General features: G+C 55.3%; 1 protein-coding gene across 1 annotated transcript in view; it reads right to left on the bottom strand.

Annotated features, from left to right (window-relative positions):
* Nucleotides 1-351: 351 nt before the first annotated feature.
* Nucleotides 352-14,596, bottom strand: part of XPR1 (xenotropic and polytropic retrovirus receptor 1) — a 317,382-nt gene continuing 303,137 nt past the window's right edge. The window contains exons 18-22 of the mRNA XM_011951149.1: nt 12,505-14,066; nt 10,477-10,633; nt 7,548-7,788; nt 4,277-4,404; nt 352-3,472 (exon numbers count right to left, since the gene is read on the bottom strand). Of these exons, the coding sequence (XP_011806539.1) occupies nt 3,187-3,472; nt 4,277-4,404; nt 7,548-7,788; nt 10,477-10,633; nt 12,505-14,066 (2,374 nt within the window). The 3' untranslated portion in view covers nt 352-3,186. The remainder of the gene's footprint in view (nt 3,473-4,276; nt 4,405-7,547; nt 7,789-10,476; nt 10,634-12,504; nt 14,067-14,596) is intronic.

The following is a 14,596-nucleotide window of genomic DNA, read 5'->3' as shown; positions in this document are numbered from 1 at the left end:
TGCTTCTTGGCCAAGCCGAGCCTTTTCTGCAGGGCTGTCGTCCCTGACAGTACGTCTGCCATCCTGACTGTACAAGGCGTTTTCCCTCAACCCTGTCTTTTACCTCCTCTAGCTGGACTGCTTGCCCTCCCTATTTACGGGTTGGTGGCACGGGGAGGGGGCAGGTAAGAAGGGGCCCCTGGGGCGAACCCAGAGAAGTGTCTCATGTGCTGTGGGAGTTGCAGGTGGGGACTAATGATAAACCCTGAAAGAAAGCAGCCAGAGCTAGGCCAGACACTGACGTCACTCCTGCCATTTTGGGGAGACTCGTGTAGATTTCGCAACTGAAATTCGTGACACAAATATGACAGCCCGCTGCCGTAGGCATGTATTGTCTGCTGGAAATGGCCTTTGTTGCGGACGTGTGATCTCTATGTTGTGTCCAATTAGAAGCAGAAGGCAAAGCCTGCTGTTCTCACAGACTCATCCAGAGTCAGACGTGAAAGCCAGCAAGTTAATACCAGCATCCTGCCGGTTCAGCGCAGGGCACAAGCCAGCCCTCTTCACAGCCCCTCGGAGCCTGGAAGAAGTGACCCTCTGCTGTTGGAGGATGGCCTGGGGAACGGAGGCCCCAGCACTCGCCAGGCTTCATGTGCGTGGGGCCCCTGTGTGCCATCCAGTGACCCATGACGGCAGCAGGACCAGGGAATGCTTGGGCAGAACAGGGAGCTGGCACCAACTCAGGTGAGGGTGCTGGGGACCCTGGGTCACTAGAGACCCCTGCCCATCAGAGCTCCCAGACGGGTGACGGGGAGGGGCTCCCACTGCCTGCGAGGGAGCCAAAAGGGACTCCGGGGGGTGGTGTACAATGCCCTGCTGTGCGTGCACTCACGGCGACAGGTGAACGCAGATCACGCTGGTCCCTGTCTGGGGTTTTCTTCCCCAGACCTTCTCTTTCTGAAGGGGAGGGAAGAAAAACGCTAGGCCCTTTCCTGTGTGCCTCATCAAATGCTCCTCATGACTCTTCTCGGTAGGTTTCGTCATCCTCATGTCACAGATTAGGGAACTGAGGCTCAGCAGGGATGTCGCCCGTTCTAGGTCACACAGCCAGCAGAGGTGCCGGAGCACACATTTGCCGAGTTGTCTGCCTCTGCCTTCACACCACCTGTCCGGGGGGCCTGTCCTGCTCGCCTAACGGGAGAGGAGGCTACGGGAAGGCCTGTGAGGAAGGACGTTTTATCCTCCTGAGGTCCAGAGTGGGCAGAAACCTGTCCTCTCCTCCTCTTACACACATGTCCAGCTCATCAGCAAATAGTCAAATCAACCAGAATCCAACCCTTCTCCCCTCTCCCCATCTCCACAGCCATTCCCAGCCCAAGTACCACCATCTCTGTCCCGGACCGCTGAAATAGCTTCAACACAGGGCTCCCTGGCTCCACCTGTGTCCCACTGGGGTCTGTTCTTATAGACATTAGAGAGTCTCAGTGCTCACTCCGAGCCCTCTAGTGGCTCCCATCTCATTCGGCATGAAAGCCAAAGCCCCTTACAGTGGCACAACCCCATCTTTCCAAACTGCTCCTCCCAACCCCTTGCCTGCTCTGCAGTGTCCAACCTGACCTCCTCACAGTTCTCACAGGCCAGGCTCACCCCTCCACTAGGGCTCTGCACTTGCTGTTCAATCTGCCGGAATGCTCTTCCCCAGACACCCACAGGGCCCCTCCTTTGCCCCATCCACGGCCCTGCTCAAGTGTCATCTTCTCAGAAAAGCCTCCCCACACTCCTGTCTATACCAGCATCTGCCACACCTGCTTTATCTGTATGTTTCTCAGAACTTTCTTTTCACCATCTGACATACGTAGCACATTATACATAACAAGAGTACACATTTTATAGATACAATCTCACTGCTCACTGGGTAGTATATTCATGAGGACAGGGATTTGGTCTGTTCCACTTACTGCTGTATCCCCCATATCTATAACACATAGTAGGTGCTTAGTATATATTTGCTGAAACAATTAATGATGGAGCAGACATGAGAACTCATGCTGCGGTCTGCAAATGTGGCAGCGGGCTAAACAGCATTGACCTAGGAGATCAAAGCATAGGACTCAACCCCCCATTGGCACAGCCCAGCTGCAGCAGGCTTCCGTGCACGTCTTTCTGTATCTGTCTCTCCCTTTCTCTCTTCTTCCTTCCCCTCCTCTCCTTGCCCAGCCTCGCATACCTGTCTTCCTTCCCTGCTCCTCTGGGGAATGTCTTTCTTTTACGGGCCCTTGCCCTGAGATGCATTCTGGACCACAGACCTTGGGTGTGGGCCTTGGCAAGTCATGTTGCCCTGAAAGACTCATGGATGGGGCGGAACTGAGAACTGGCCGGAGTGCAGAATGATGTCCAGGACTGCTCCCTGCCCTTGCCTGGGTTGAATTGAGACCCAGAGCACACCCCAGCCAGAAGCCTGCAGCCAGGATTCATCTGAACATAATCCTCGGGCACAGGCCTGAGGGAGGGACGGGATGCAGAGACACGCTCCACCTGCCCAGACATACTCCACAGCCAGAGGAAAGGCACCGTTTCAACGCAGCCACATCAAAGGGACTGCTGAGAACCGGCAGGCACAGACAGTTTTCCTCTGGCTCTCCTCTGCTAAGATGGCCTTCAAAATTCTAATTTCTTTCTTTTTTTTTTCCTTTGAGACTAAGTTTTGCTCTTGTTGCCCAGGCTGGAGTGCAATGGCGTAATCTTGCCTCACTGCAACCTCCACCTCCTGGGTTCGAGCAATTCTCCTGCCTCAACCTCCTGAGTAACTGGGATCACAGGCATGCACCACCACGCCCGGCTAATTTTGTATTTTTAGTAGACACGGCGTTTCACCCTGTGGGCCAGACTGGTCTCGAACTCCTGACCTCAGGTGATTCAGGCACCTCAGCCTCCCAAAGTGCTGGGATTACAGGCGTGAGCCACCGCGCCCCCCTAAGATTCTAATTTCAAGATGTCATCAGACAGCAGGGGACAGTGGAGTCAAACCTGAAAACTCTACCCCCTCCCGTACACTCCCCACCAACGCCCTCTCAGCTGCCGCGGCCCAGGGCAAAGGCTCTGCAGGTGCCGACTCCTAGACAGCCCCGGACAATTCAGAAAGAGCCCCTGGGGGGAGAAGCCTAGTCCTGTAGTCAGGGGCTTTCTGAATTCCCAGAGCTCCACAGCTCAGCCAAGGACCAGAAAAGCCTCTGACACAGCCAGAAGGCCCTGCTGTGGTTTGCTAAGGCTGCCCCGGCTATGGGGCTGAGGAAGGGGAGAGGGCATACCTGAGTCCGGGCGCCCATTCCCAGAGGCCACACAGAAGCCGAAAGTGCCCCCCGGGGAGCGCTGCAGCTGCAGCTGGCTCGTGCCGTCCGGGAACACCTCCACCAGGCGGCCCACGGTGCGAGCCAGGCTGGGAGCACCCACGTCCTCCACGCTGAGGGCACGCCGTGGTGAAGCCTTGGCCGGCCTGCGAGGGAACCAGAGACACAGTGAGGGCAAAAAGCGTCAGGCACTGGGCACAACTCTTCCCTAGCTTACAGATGACTGATGCCTCATAGACATCCAATGCCAGAGTCTGGCATTGGAGGCTGGGGTTCTGCTGACCTCAACCAGCAGAGAGAGCCTGCTAGGGCCAAAACTGGTGGGTTTCCACGGCTGTGCAAGGCCCCCCAGAGCCTGCTGTGGAACTAGAAACCCCACCCTCCCAAAGCAGTGGTTTCAAATTTGGGGGGGTACAGAGACCTTTGTAAGAATCTGACAAAAGATATAACTTTATGTCACATTTCCAGGAGCTAACATACACCCTGAAGTGCATCCATGCCCCAGGAGAGAGCAGCCAGCCTACAGGGCCTCATCAGACAGGGCGGGATGTTTCCAAGCAGGTCATGCGTCCTGGGCCTCTCTGGGGGTCTCTGTCTCTACGTGTTTATTTGGATCTTTAGCTGGGCTAAGAAACCTCTCTAAACTTTCTGATTGCAAGATGTCACTGGACAGCAGAGGGACAGTGGACTCAAACCGGCCAACTCTACCCTCTCCAGCAACCCCAGGCCTTCTCGGAGCCCAGTGCACTGAGGGTCGGGGCAGGGCACTGAGGTGCTGAGACTCCTGTGGCAGTCTTGTCTCCACACATCAGATGTCCTGGGTGGAGGCCTTGCTTTCCCTTCAGCGGCCCCTGCTCAGAGCCATGATGCTGAGGCAGGAAGGAGTTAAGCTTTTGGCTCCACTGGTCACTCTCTGAGTTTATCCTCCAAATCATGTGTGCTCCTCTTACCTGCCAGCTGCACTGTGGTCCCCTGGCCCCGCTACCAGGTAGAGGCTGGACCGTTCCCCCTTGCCGCTCAGCAGAGAATGGAGGTTCTGAAAAGAGGCAGCTTTCCGACGCTGGTGAGAGGGTGACACCTGATGAGAAAGGGACAATATTGCAGGTGAGAAAAGCCACCTGGGAGGTGCTGACAGAGGACTTGGCCCCCACCATGAAGGTGAGGGCCCTGTAAGAAAGTGACAGCACAAGCTTTTATCATTGCTTCCAAGAATTGAACAGGAACCACCATGACTTCCTCAAGGAGATGGGTCTACATAGGCCATCTGAGGAGTCAAGGGATTTTTTGTTTTGTTTTTTAGCTGCAATAGCAACTTTAGTGCTATACTAATTACCTCATTGATTAAGGAAATCTAACGTACTCATTAAGGAAGAAATGAAAGTAACTTTATTGCAGAGTAATAAATACCACTTTAGAGTTAAAGTTCGAAATATTATTTTGTGATTCTTTAGTATGTCTTTTGTGATTGCTTTCGTTCAAAAATTTAAATCGAACACTGTACCTTCAAACACTGTGGATAAAAAGATAGACAAGAAATCCTTCAAGGAGTTCACAAAATGATGGGGGCAGGGCTGAGCACAGGTAAGTTAAAAGGTTTCAGTGCACTTTAAAAGGAGATGGTGTGTGCCGGGTGTGGTGACTCACGCCTGTAATCCCAGCACTTTAGGAGGCTGAGGTGGGCAGATCACCTGAGGTCAGGAGTTCAAGACCAGCCTGGCCAACATGGTGAAACCCTATCTCTACTAAAATTACAAAAATTAGCCGGGCCTGGTGGCAGGTGCCTGTAATCCCAGCTACTCGGGAGGCTGAAGCAGGAGAATCACTTGAACCTGGAGGTGAAGGTTGCAGTGAGCTGAGATCATGCCATTGCACTCCAACCTGAGTGACAGAATGAGACCCTGTCTCAAAAAAAAAAAAAAAAAAAGGATCTACTACCATTCAATCCTACAATTCCACTACTGGGTATCTACGAAAGGAAAGAAATCATTATAAGAAAAAGGTTGGTTCCATATCTTTGCGATTTTAGATTGTGCTGCTATATACATGTGCAGCAGCTGCTATGTACACACATGTACATAGCAGCACAATCTGCAATCGCAAAGATATGGAACCAACCTGAGTGCCCATCAACCAACAAGTGGATAAAGAAAATGTGTTATATATACGGCTGGGCGCAGTGGCTCATGCCTTTAATCCCAGGATTTTGGGAGACCAAGGCAGGTGGAGTACATGAGGTCAGAAGTTTTAGACTAGCTTGGCCAACATGGTGAAACCCCATCTCTACTAAAAATACAAAAATTAGCTGGGTGTGTTGACCTATGCCTGTACTCTCAGCTACTCAGGAGGCTGAGGCAGGAAAATTGTTTGAACCTAGGAGGTCGAGGTTGCAGTGAGCAGACATCGTGCCATTGCACTCCAGCCTGGGCAACAGAGTGAGACTCCATCTTAACAAAAATCAAACAAAAAACCCCAAAAACGAAACCTCCCAGCAAACACACTCTTGGCAGCATCACACACCAATAGCAAGTATTTTACCCTGAGGAATGTCACAAATACTGTGGCGGGGAGACAGATTCTTCCTTTATCTTCTATGTTCTTGAAAGTTTCTGTCTTTTTTCAGTTCTTGAAAATGTATTTCTGCTGTTCATCCTCCCTGCTCTGCCTCCCTTTCTTGCACCTAGATTTACTGTCATCAGGACTTCCTATCTCTGTCCATTCAGCTCAGATTGCCTACGAACCTCTCCATGACACCGACAGGGGTGGTGTTTCCTCTGGGGAGTTTACAGAGATAGAAGTCCTGATGACAGTAAATCTGGGTGCCACAGCTCAGACACGCTGTGGATAAATCTAACTTCATGAGAACAGCGAGTTCCTGGCGCACAAGTCACTGCTGCTGATTTCCCCAGCTTCAATCTCTGTCGCTGTTTCTTTGCCTTCCATTCATTCAACCGGCAAATATTTGTTGAGCACTGGCCATGTGCCTAGGACAGTCTTTGGTGGAAGACAGTCAATGGGACCTTCATTCAGTCTGCATCCTCTTCTCACCTGCAGCCTGGGAAATGAAAGGCGCCAGCAACGCAAACCACTCTCACCTGCTTCGCTCTCCCTAGGAGAGCGGGAAGGGAATTAGGAGAAACAGACCACCTGGAACTCCCTGGAACAGAAGGGGTGTCCAGTGGGTGCTGCTCCTGGTTGCAGAGCGTGGAGTGCTTGGGGAGGGAGAGCCTGAGCGAGCTGCCCTGCGCTTCCCACCCACTCACTACTCGGTGTGTATTGTGCGTACTGCACTAGTTTCCCTAGAAAGTACCAGAATGCGAAGATCAAGCGGTGTTCCCTCAAATAACTCACACTCCAGTGAGGGCTGAGAGACAAAACCCGACTAAACATGATGCAGGGAGTTCCACAAAGGAGGGAGGCACAGTAGCAATGGGAGCAGGGGGCGGAGGCCCAGTTCGGCCTGAGGCAGGGTTGGGAGTGGCTCCCTGAGGGGCACATGCCTGCAGTAAGGATGGATGAGCGGGCAGGTAGCGTTCTGGGAAGGCGGGAGAGAGAGCCCAGCTGAGGGTTCAGAGTCAGTGTGCGATCTGCTGACAGAACTGCAAGCGCATCAGCTGCAACCGGGGTCAAGTGTGTTAAAAGAAGAATGACGAGGGATGAAAGCAGACAGATCCCAGAAACTCTCTGGTCATGCTGAGTGGTCTGAACTTTATCTTGAAGGCAATAAGGGATGAATGACAGATGTTCGGTGAGGGGGTGGCGTGGCCAGATTTGCATATCAGAAGGACCACTCTGGAAGCCACATGTAGGACCATGGCAGGGAGGCCAGTCAAGGGGCTGCTGAGGGAATCCACGTGGGAAGTGATCTGTGCCTGGGCTCAGAGTCACTATGGCCATGGAGAAGGTTCCAGAACCATCAGGCTGTCAACTCTCTGGGACTTGGCTGAGGTGGCAAAGTTGAGGGAGAGGGAGGAGCCTAGAGTGACCCCAGGCCTGGGCAGCTGGCAGGGTCATCTCAGCAGTGTGAGATGCTGCCGACCCACCCTTTGTCTAGGGGAATCCAAGTCTCATGGGTCAACCGTGGGGATGCCAGCAGCTTCCCTCTCCCTACTGTGGGCTCCTTGGGAGGCATCCTCAGCACCTCCTCCCTCCATTCACCTTTCATGCTGACGGTGGCTGCACCACTGCTGGCTTCACTCCCTGGGCTGGGGCCCCTGGACTCACCGGGTGCAGGGATTGTAACGACGGGGCCCTGGAGTGTGATGCCAGGCCAGGCACGGCGGGCTGCAGCTGCTCCACACTGTAGCTGCGGGACTTGCCCAGCTTGGGCCGGGAACTCTGGCTGAGAGCTGAGAAGAGCTTTTTCAGCCCCAAGGTGGAGGCGATGCTGCTGCTCCTTTTCTTGTTCTGGTCCAAAGGGGCAGCCAAGGGGGAGCCAGGTCCTGTGTCAGCCCCTGCTGATGCTCTGAAACACAAGGGTGGAGGTGAGGGGGCAGGGGAGGGCCGGGAGGGTGGCCAGGGCAAACTGTACCCTGGGGCCATCTCGAGGGCTGCAGATGGGCCAGCACCAATGCCTCTGGCACGTTTGGGGCCAGGAACTGACAACCAGGCGTAGAAAGAAAGGTCAAGTGGAAGCCGGATGTGGTGACTCCTGTCTGTGGTCCCAGCTACTTGGGAGATGGAGGCAGGAGGATCACTTGAGCCTGGAGGTCGAGGCTGCAGTGAGCTGTGATCACGCCACTGCACTCAACCTGGGCGACACAGTGAGACTCCCCCAAAAAAAAGAAAGAAAGAGAAAAGGAAGAAAGAGAAAGGAAGGAAGGAAGGGAGGGAGGGAGGAAGGGAGGGGGAGAGAGAGAGAGAGAGAAAAGGAAAAGAAAAGAAGAAAGAAAAGAAAAGGAAAGGAAAAGAAAAGAAAGGCTGCCAGATACTCTGCTTGGGTTGCTTTTGGGGACAATAGCTCAGGCAAGCCACCTGCCATAACACTCAGCTAAGGGCCCACCCAGTCATTCATTCAGTATATATAGTTTTTCTTTTTTGAGACGGAGTCTTGCTCTGCTGCCCAGGCTGGAGTGCAATGGCACCATCTTGGCTCACTGCAACCTCTGCCTCCCAGGTCCAAGCTATTCTCCCACCTCAGCCTCGCGAGTAGCTGGGATTGCAGGCACACACCACCAAGCCTGGCTACTTTTTGTATTTTTAGTAGAGACAGGGCTTCACTATGTTGACCAGGTTGGTCTCGAACTCCTGACCTCAAGTGATCCACCTGCCTCATCCTCCCAATGTGCTGGGATTACAGGCATGAGCCACTGTGCATGGCCCATTCATTCAATATTTCTTAATGACCTACTATGTGCCAGCCTCTTCTAGGCCCTGGGGTGTGTGTATGCAAGACAAACAAGGTGCCTACTCTCAGGAGCTTATGAACAACAGACCAGGAAAACCAAGGAGATCCGTCCAATGTGGGTGAAGCAGAGGGTGACCAGGCACTCCTTTAAAAGGGAGTGGTGGTTGGCCGGGCGCGGTGGCTCAAGCCTGTAATCCCAGCACTTTGGGAGGCCGAGAAGGGCGGATCACAAGGTCAGGAGATCGAGACCATCCTGGCTAACCCGGTGAAACCCCGTCTCTACTAAAAAAATACAAAAAACTAGCCGGGCGAGGTGGTGGGCGCCTGTAGTCCCAGCTGCTCGGGAGGCTGAGGCAGGAGAATGGCGTGAACCCGGGAGGCAGAGGTTGCAGTGAGCTGAGATCCGGCCACTGCACTCCAGCCTGGGCGACAGAGCGAGACGCTGTCTCAAAAAAACAACAGAAAAAAAAGGGAGTGGTGGGGAAGGTCTCTCTGAGAAGAGGAGCTTTAAACTGAGAGCTGAGTGGCAAGAAGCAGCCAGGGCTGCCACGCCTGGAGGTGAGTAGTCCAGGTGCGGGGAATAGCTGGTGCCGCAGCCCTGGGGCAGGAAGAGCTCTGCGTGTTTACGAACAGAAAGGGGCCAGGCCATGAGGCTTGGGTGTAGGTGATGAGAAAAGGGAAAGAGGCAGGACGAGATGAGGTCAGACAGGTGGGCAAGGCGAATTCCACAAAGCAGGACCAGCCAGCCGGGGTGTGAAGTCTACTCCAAGTGCAGGAAAAAACCATTGCATTCAGGGTTTTCAGTAGGAGAAGGACACCATTTAATCTAAGTTTTAAAAAGCGACCCTTGACTATTGTGTGGAGAAGGAAATGTAGGGGCAAGAGTGAAGGCAGAGAGCAGGTAGGGGCTACTAGAGTTGTATAGCAAAGAAGCCATGAGTTCAGGCCATGAAAAGTGGTGGGAGGCAGGGGGTTCCGGAGCTGGCAATGACTGGCAGAGGGCTGTGGAGGGAGAGAAGGAAGAGGAAGCAGTCCAGGACTCCTGGATTCGGGCTTGTGCGCTGTGCAGACAGACAGTGGCGTGTTTGCAGGGAAGGGGACATGGGGGAAGCAGTTGTTGAGCTTTTTGTTTGAGGGGCCCATCAGACCCCTAATGGAGATGTCCAGGAGAAACTGAGCGTGCAGCTCTGAAGTTCTGGAGAGCAGATGGCGCTAGGGATGGAGAGTCGGCTCTGGTGCCTCTTCAGGCCTAGAGCTGCCTGCAGCCACCAGGCAGAGTGTGTCACAGGGAAGAGAAGGCCCTGGCCAGAGCTCTGGGTTGAGGCAAGTCGAGGAGATCCCAAAGGGCCAGGACTCAGCCCCTGCCCCCACCACCCCACCCCACCACCCCGCACCGGCCCTGAGCTGAAGGAGAGACGGGAAATGTGACTGCTGGGCTCCCTTTCCTCAACATCTGGTTACTTTCAAGCATCCAAGTGCAGAGCAGAAGCAAGCCTCCCAGAGAGGTTACCCCATCCTGGGCCCCTCCCCAGGGCTGGGGCTCTGCTAGCTTTGCCCCAGGAACCGGCACAGTGTCTGCAGCTAGAGGCCGTTCAATGGATGCTCCATGAATGAATGATCAGGTACATCAGACTAAACGACACTGGGAGAGGAGTGAGAGGGCTGCCAGGCTTGTTCACAGTCTGGGATCCTCTGAGGACTAGGAGCAGTGAGGTGGGTCATGCCACCACTCCAGGGGGCCTCTCCCCTCCCAGAGCCCCCATTTCCACCTCCTTCTGCAGTCTGGCTGTTTCTCCTGTCACTCACCTTGACAGCACATGTCCTCCAGATCCCGACCTTGTCCTCTGCAGGCTTCCCTCTGATTCCTGGCTCGACTCTGGCTCCTCTGAGGACAGGGAGAGGGTGATGCCCGTGGAGTTGATGGTGGCAACATCTGCTGAGCCGGGAAAGCCCTGGGGTCCTCCTGAAACAAGCACAGCATCCCACCTGAGTCATACCGGCTCATCCCACAGGTCCTGTGGGGGAAAGGGGCATTCCCAACAGGGGGAGGGTGAGAAGAAGCTGGAGAGGCAGAGCCCAAGGAGAGCAATGGAGAGACCTGGGAAGCAGCAAGGGAAGGTGGGGTGGCCTCTTAGATGACCAGGGCTGAGGACCCCTCGTGAGTGTCCTCGAGGCTGGAAACTATTTGAGGACAGGGACTGAGTCTTGTTGGCCGCTGTAAGCTCGTCACCAGCACAGCATCTAGTCCACAGTAGATGGCCACTGTTTGTGAAATGAAAGGGTTGGCTGTGATAAGCCATGTCTCTTCCATATCAAGGGGCACAGTGGGAGCAGGGGAAAATTTTGTATCCTGGGACAAACCCACAATCTTGTCAGTTGTGATTTCTAAGAGCTTTGAAATAGCCATCATTTCTGGAGATCTATTATGTGCTAGGCAACGAGTGGAATCCTCTCCAGAGATGAGTTCATGGGGCCCTAGGAGATGGTGCCATCATCGTCCTCACTTTACAGAGGAGGATGCTGGCAGGCTAAGGGATTGAGGGACTCACGCAGGGCCTCACTCGCTCTGCTTCAAGCTCCGAGGTAAAAGCTCAGGTTGCCCAGAGAGGTCAGCAGGTCTCAGAAGGGAAGCCCTGCAGGAAGTGGTTAGGGGCAAGCCCACAGCCTGCCTAGAGCCCACCAGAGAAGGAAACCGCCACTCAGCACGGGGTGGGAGGGACCCCAGGGGGAGGCGGTTGCCTCAAGGTTTGTGTAAGCAAGGGAGGGAGAGGGACCACGTCTGTGTGTCCCCATGCAGTGGAGGGGACTTTGCATCCACATCCTCAATAAGGTCTGTCATCTCTCTGCCCTCTCTCCCTCCACTCTGTTGCCAAGCCCTGGGTCTCTCGGGCCATCCCAGCCCCAAGACTGTCAGAGCCGTGGGCACGTGTGGAGTGAGCCTGTTATCTCTGCCGAAAAGTGAACAGCAGAGTTGGTCATCTGGGATCACAACACTAGGGATCAGGGCCTGAGCCCACCAGCCCCCAGGATTCTCCCACTATATGAGGACCCCTTCCAAAGACAAAGTGGTGACACCCACACCCTTCAGCAGCCTTGCCTGCTGAAACCTACTGCTCCACCAACAGGCCCAGGAGCCAGGGAGGGTCTGGTACCAGAAAGCACACCGCCTAGGAGCCCCGTTCCCTTGGTCACAGGGTCCTCCGGACAGCGTGTCTGCCTGGCCACAGAAAGCCTCAAGAGCAGGACTCCTGCTCAAGTATTCACATGTGCATTCCCCACAGTGCCTAGTACAGTGCCTGGCACGTAACAGGTGCTCTGCCAATACTGAAGGAATGAATGAGTGAATGAAATGAAATGAAATGAAATGATGATGCTGAAGGGGCAGGGTCTCAGCCATGTGATTAGTGGGCATTTTTGTTCCAAACAAATAGTAAATCCTGGAACTGCTGCCTCTTCTTGCACTGTTGGGAGTAAATCCCTTAAAGCCCAGGCCTCTAGCAGCCATGCAGCTTGGAGCTTGGATCTTGGAACCGTAGGGTTCCCAGCAGGAAGAGGATGTCTCTACCACCTTCCCCATGGTTCTGCCTCCCCCAGGAGGGAGTTGCTTAGTCTGCCTCCAGGCTGGCGGTCAATCCTGCATCTGGCCTCTACCAGCACCCCTGATACCTCAGAGCGGCTCCAAGGAGCTGCCGAGGTGGAGTGTGATGCTGCCATCTGACTATTGAGATAAAAGGGAATGACTCTGAAGGCCTGGGTGTCACAGGTCGGGTCTGGGCCTCTGCTCTAGAACCACACCAGGCCCGGGCTGGGCAGGAACCAACGGCAGCCCCTTACCATCTCTGCTGTTCTCCAGGGGCGGCTCCGGCTCCCGGCTGCAGGGGCCCCTCTCCACCCTACCCTCGTGGACGGCTCCCCCGTAGGGCTCCTGCAGCCCCCGAGGTGCGCTGTTGTTGCAGTTGTTGGTAGACAGGGCCAGGAGTGGGTGCCTGACCTGAGGGCAGCTGGGCTGGGTCTGTGATGGGGGCAGCTCACAGGTCCTGAGAATCGTGCTTCTTGAAGGAGGCCGGGGGATACCCACAGGTTCTCCCTGATCACCCGGCCTGCACAATCCAGCCAGGGCTGCCTTCCTGTGAGACATCGGTGAGGTGGCTTTCCTTGAAGGGGGAGGGGTTGGCACCCAGCCTTCAGAACAAAAGGAAACTGTTGGCTGCCGGGCTTGGTGCAGGGCAGAAGGCTCTGCATGGCTCTGTTGCAGGGAGGAAGGAGAGACAATTTCCAGGGACTCATGGCTTTCTATAACCTGGGCCTGGCCTCCTGGCCCCGGTGATTCAGGCGTCATGGGAGAGGTGGTGGCATAGGCTGTCCTGCATGGAGTCCGGGAATCCAAAAGGGGAGCCTGGTGACTTCCCAGCCGTGGTCCAGGCTGCCACTGGGGTCCCAGGGGCACCCGCTTCAACTCCAGGTCAGGAGGCTTAGGGACAGCATCTTCTCTCAAAATTAGAGTTCCCCCAGGCGTGTGTCCTCTGCCCTCCTTTACCTCGTTTTCCACCTCCATATCATCAGCCCTAGGCAGGTGTTGCTGGGCCTGAAGGCCCCAAGGTAGCTCCGCCTCAGCCTTCTTGGACCACCTGTGGCCTCGAGGCCTGGAGCCCGGCAGTTGCAGTCGCGGGCTGCTGCCTTGGGTCCGCCTACACGCCCCGCCAGCCTGAGAGGTCCCTGCCTCCTCACTGTCCGTCCTGCAGCTGTCAGAGTTGTCTGTGCTGTCCAGGGCAGAATCCACCTCCACAGAGCACACGGTGTCTCCGATGTGTGTTTCTCGGATCCATTCCATGCGGAGCCCAGGCTCTGCAGGAAGGAGCCGGAGTGAGGAGCTCAGGCCAGCCAGCACCCTCTCCATCCCACGGGCAGCCTGGAGCTCCTGGAGGGTCCTGGGGTCGGGGGACGCCTTCCCCTGGGCGGGGCGTGGGTCGTCGATGCAGGAGCCGCAGGCCTGGCACCTCTTCTCGCTGCCCCGTGCCGGCTGCGCCGGGGGTCCTCTGCGGTCCAGGCTGCCCACAAGCCGGTGGAATGCCCCCTGCCCTGTGTCCCGGAGCCAGGGGGCCCCGTTGATGTAGTCGGCGAGGTCGGGCTTGGAGCGCAGGGGGCCTTGGTCCACGGCCTGCAGCAGGGTGCTCAGCACTTGGCGCTGGCGCTGCTGCAGCCGCTCCAGGTGGCGGAACTCGGCTTCCCGGGCCGACTCATCCTCAAAACGCACGTGCGACGGCGAGGGGCCCCGCCTCGGCCTCTGCCCCCCGCTGGACTCTCCACTGGAGGAATCGCTCGTGTGCCCGTTCTGGAGGTTGTCTATGCAGGCAAGGGTCGTCCTGGGGTCCCGGGCTGGGCTTCTGTGGCCATCTCTGATAAAGAGACAGGAGGAGAGAGTTCAAGGGCAGAAACATGGGGAGGTATGGACACCCATCCGCCCTAACCCTCCACCCTGGGCTACAGTCTCCCACCGTGCTCTGTGGCAACCGCAACCTACAAGGTTACTCCAGAGCGGATTTCTGGGGCGTCTCGGCAAACCAGAGTAGCTTGCAAGCCCATCCTGTTCCTAACACAGCGCTAAACAAAACCAAGGCCACCTTCCCTGCTTTTGGCTTTGCCTCTCTTGCATGGCTCAGCCTGAGTTAAGATTTGAAACACTATTGAATGGGAATATGCTGAAGTCCTTACATGTGTGTGTTGGGGAGTTGGGGGCGGGGGCGGCGTCTGTGTGTGTGTGTCTGTTAGGGAGAGGAAGTGAGCCTGACCACCATGTATTTTTGGTAGTGATTGTGGAAATATGTATTTGCTATAATGCTGTCACGGGAACAAGATATTTTAAGTCTTCACTTAAAGGAGAGGCTGTGTGAGAACTGAAGTCAGAGATTTTTTTTTTGGCAAGATC

The sequence above is a fragment of the Colobus angolensis genome, unplaced genomic scaffold (genome assembly GCF_000951035.1).
Source record: "Colobus angolensis palliatus isolate OR3802 unplaced genomic scaffold, Cang.pa_1.0 Scaffold315, whole genome shotgun sequence".
In the NCBI taxonomy this organism is placed as follows: Eukaryota; Metazoa; Chordata; class Mammalia; order Primates; family Cercopithecidae; genus Colobus; species Colobus angolensis.
This window is presented reverse-complemented; position numbering and strand designations above follow the sequence as displayed.